Consider the following 4,450-nt stretch of genomic DNA (forward strand, 5'->3'; position numbering starts at 1 on the left):
TCTACTACCTCTCCGAACCGTACGAAAGCAAATCTATGCCCATTCCTTAATCGATTTCTGGCGATATAGACATCTCTCACTGATCCATATCTCTTAAAGATTCTCCACAACTCAGTGATTGTGCAACCATCGGGAAAATTGAAGAACATGAACGATGTCAAACGAGAACCGAATTTCCACCTATAGTCAAACCTAGAGTCACCATTGTATTTCTCACGATTACCACTCGTGCCCGCCGATCGAAAATGCTCCCTCACCCCTTGTGTTTGGAAGTTTTCTCTCACCACTCTCTCTCTAGGAATCTCTCTCATCTCTCCTAGGTAATTCATCTATAAATAAGAGGGTTAGTGCATTAAGCACTATTTTCAATACCTCTTTACAATTACTTATCATCTACAATACACATCATAATTTGAACTTAACACTGGACTTATTTTAAGTTATTGTGCTTATTTATGTGTTGGGCTTGAAGACTTTAGACTCAAAAAGATGATCCTTATATAATTGAGAGATTGCTTCTGGTTGATATATCGATCTGCTCATTCCGATTTCATTCAGTTGTCACACATCTCATTTTTATCTTTCTTTAGTGTATTCGATCCATGTTCTAGGGTTTGATCTCTCAACAATCTTGAATTTACTTAGTTCATAGTTTCATGAACTTGTAATAGATTGTACTACTGTGAGAGATTGTTTCTGTTTCCTATACTGTAAACGATTTGGTTTAAGTTGTGACTTCCGATGATTGGAAGGTTAAGTTATATTACTCATTTGTTCACACACTTGATTCACAAAGGGAATGGTCTTATAGGGCTACTTTTTTCGAAATGTTTTTAAACAATTCAATTTTGAGTTTAATTTTTACTAAATATTAAAGTAATTGACACTCAACTTTAAATGTTACGATCACTTGTGTTTCTATGTTGATTGTTGACATAACGTAGATAAAGACCTTTAACTAGAAGAAAGGTATATTGATCTTTAGTTTCAGTTAATCTGATCCATTATCAAAATTAGTAATGTTAATTAACATACAACAATTCAAAGCTATCTAGAAGGAGGGATGAAATAATAAATGAGTTTAGTCATCACACGTAATCAACTCGTCTCTTTGTTAATGTCTTTGATTGAGAAAATTAAATAACTAGTTTGTGTTTTATATTCGTAAACTTACACCTGAAGAATGATATTATATTGATATTGATATATAATATTATAATATATAACATATATATACTGATATAATAATATTAATATTAATATTTAATATAATATATACTGAGTAATATATACTTGAAAACTTGATAATTAAAATACATGAAAAGCTAGCATTGTTCCCTATATTTGGTTCTCTTCAAAAGTAACCCTAGTAATCAAGCAACATAATTGATAGTTTGATACTAAATTATATTGTCTTGTCTTTCTTGCATCAATTAGCTAGATAATCATAAACTATATATAGTTGGTCACCATACAAATACAAAAAATAAATAAATAAAAAGGAGAAATATCATCCAAGTATGAAGATATTTTCACCATCAAAACATAATACAAAACAAATGTGTAAACCTTTCTTTCACTACTAATTTACTTACATACAAATGATCATGAACTTAAGAAATTCGTTAATCTCAATATAAGTTTAAAGTTCACATGATAGAGTTGGAGTTCAAACTTAATTGAAGATCTAAATTACCCTTGTAGTTTTTCTTTAAATCAACCACTTGAGAAGAGGGTTTAATGGCAATTGGCATGTAGTTATTCCTTCTTGAGCTATCTACATGTGTAAGTGTAAAATTGCATGGATCTTTAAACGACAATAAATCATCGTCGTACGAACTTAAACTAATATTTGATTCGAATTCTGAACCATAATAACCACTAAAATCAAAATTAAACCCGTGTTGATTACGAGTATAAGGTTGGAGGTAATAGTTGATTCTTGCCTTTCTTGCTTGTAGTTGCAACCTCTTTTTCTTCAATCTTTCTTTTTTGTGTGCGTTTTGATGACCTCCTAATGCTTGTGAATTCACAAACTCCTTGAAACAATATTGACACTCGAATTTCTTCGAATCGATAGTATGATTCTTTTCCGTCGTTGTTGATGAAGAATTTACACTTTCGTCCCCTTCGGCTAACCTAAAATGGTTGGTTTTTGGGCTAGTTCCCTCACCCCAGGGATGTACTTCAAACCCAAATATTTTGAGCTTTTTCTCAACATTTGTTTGAGTTGAGTGTTGATCACTTCCATCTCCTTCTTCCCATGTTGATGAAAGAAGATCAGAAACACTTTTTCCCATTTTTACTGAAAATATATATTGTGAATTTAGATTTCAAATAGATATACCCAAATGGGGTGTTGTCTTTCTTGCTTTTATAGCAACTCAATAAATTGTTTCTTTGTTTTTTATACATGTGTACATCATGCATAATAATATTTAAAAACATCATTAAGGTAAAGAACAATATAATAGGATTATTAATATTAATAGTATAACATAAGAAAGTGAGGGGAAATAGTCAAGATAGGGGGAGGAAGGGTGTGTAAAAGCAATATTTGATGAAGATCACGTCCACCTAAAGTAGGAGGCATGCATTTATAAAATCCAGTCTAATAGCACATAGAATTGAATATAACGTTGTATTACATATATATATATATATATATATATATATACACACACACACACACACACACACACATAGGGAGAGGATCCAGTGAAAACTTTTTTAGTGTGAGAACTCTAGGAACTCAAAAATACACTGAAATTCGAGCAAAAAGGGACACGAACAAACAAAAAACATGAAATTCGAGCAAAAATAAAAACACGGACGAACAAAAAATATTTTTTTTTCGAATTACAAAAATGTAGAACACATTTTTGTTCGACTATGATGCGTTCTACATTTTTTTGCTCGAATTTCAAAAATGTAGAACACATTTTTGTTCAAATTTCACATTTTTGTTCGACTGCCATTTTTTGTTTTGTTCAAATTACAAAAATGTAGAACACATTTTTGTTCGAATTTCTTTTTTTTTTGCTCGACTACCAATGTGTTCTACATTTTTTTGTTCGATATTCAAAAATGTAGAACTCATTTTTGTTCGACTTTCGCAAATTTTGTTCGAATTTCGTGTTTTTGTTCGCCCGCCTATTTTTTTTGTTCGACTTTGTTGGTTTTTGCTCAAATTCCCCTTTTTTTGCTCGCCCGCCACTTTTTTTTCGAATTTCCCTTTTTGTTCGAATTTCAGTGTATTTTTGAGTTCTCAGGGTTCTCACACCAAAAAGTTCTCATTTGATCCCTCTACTATATATATATATATATATATATATATATATATATATATATATATATATATATATATATATATATATATATATATATATATATAGTCAAAAGTTCAAACGAAAACCATAAAAAGGGCGATAATTGCTAGAACTTTTAATTTACAAAGATTTTCACATGTGAGTAGGTTGAATCACCGATAAATATTGATGGAGAGTAAGAATAAACATAAAATAGCTTGAAAAAACTTATATTATACATATATAATCAAATATATTGTTTCTCGTTCACATGTCCATATTTGTTTGTGATACATGTGAACATTTCATATAATTAACAATTTAACATGTAATTTGTGGTAATGAACATATGTTTGTTAATGATATGAGCATTATTTAACATGTGCATGTACTTTGTTGCATTTAAATGCATAAAAACTATGAAATTTAAAAGTTCTCGCTGTTCTTCCCCCTTTTGTGATCCTTGTTTGAACCTGCTCCTATATATATATATATATATATATATATATATATATATATATATATATATATATATATATATATATATATATATATATATATATATATATATATATATATATATATATATATATATATATATATATATATGTTTTTCGAGCCCATGCGTTGCACGGGTGTGTAAAAATTCGCGAAAAATATAATTTGCAGTTCATATTGGTATGTGAATAGCGATATTAAAAACATAGGAAAAATATAAGAATTATTTAAGAGCCCGCGGTGTTGACAAATTTTTAAAATTGTGCGTTGCACGGAGGGTAAAATAATCGTGCAAAATTAACTGATTTGTTCAAACAATTATTCTTTTGAGTTTAAGAGCCCGTGGTGTTGACAAATTTTAAAAGTTCTTTTGAGTTTAAGAGCCCGTGGTATTGACGAATTTTAAAAGTGGTTTTGGGGGGTGTTAGTAAATTAATGTCTACAATTTTTTTTCTCATCATTAAAATATTTTTAATTACATATAAATTATATCCTACATAATATTTAGAGAAAATATGAGTACATTGAAAATTTTTCATGAAACATAACATTAATAAAGTTTAAGTTATATTATTTTAGAATTATTTTATACAATTATCTTTAAAATAAAAGTGTAACCCGCGAGTTTAATTTTAGAAAAGTTG

General features: G+C 29.1%; 1 protein-coding gene across 1 annotated transcript; it reads right to left on the minus strand.

Moving 5' to 3' along the window:
• Positions 1-1,649: 1,649 nt before the first annotated feature.
• Positions 1,650-2,300, minus strand: LOC139842399 (zinc finger protein 5). Its single transcript, XM_071832543.1, has one exon. The coding sequence runs from the start codon at positions 2,298-2,300 to the stop codon at positions 1,650-1,652; it is 651 nt and encodes a 216-aa protein (XP_071688644.1).
• Between the last annotated feature and the right edge of the window lie 2,150 nt (positions 2,301-4,450).

The sequence above is a fragment of the Rutidosis leptorrhynchoides genome, chromosome 4 (assembly GCF_046630445.1).
Source record: "Rutidosis leptorrhynchoides isolate AG116_Rl617_1_P2 chromosome 4, CSIRO_AGI_Rlap_v1, whole genome shotgun sequence".
NCBI lineage: Eukaryota > Viridiplantae > Streptophyta > Magnoliopsida > Asterales > Asteraceae > Rutidosis > Rutidosis leptorrhynchoides.

Coding starts and splice junctions, on each gene's coding strand:
- LOC139842399 (XM_071832543.1), bottom strand. CDS start 2,300: ATGGGAAAAAGTGTTTCTGATCTTCTTTCATCAACATGGGAAGAAGGA.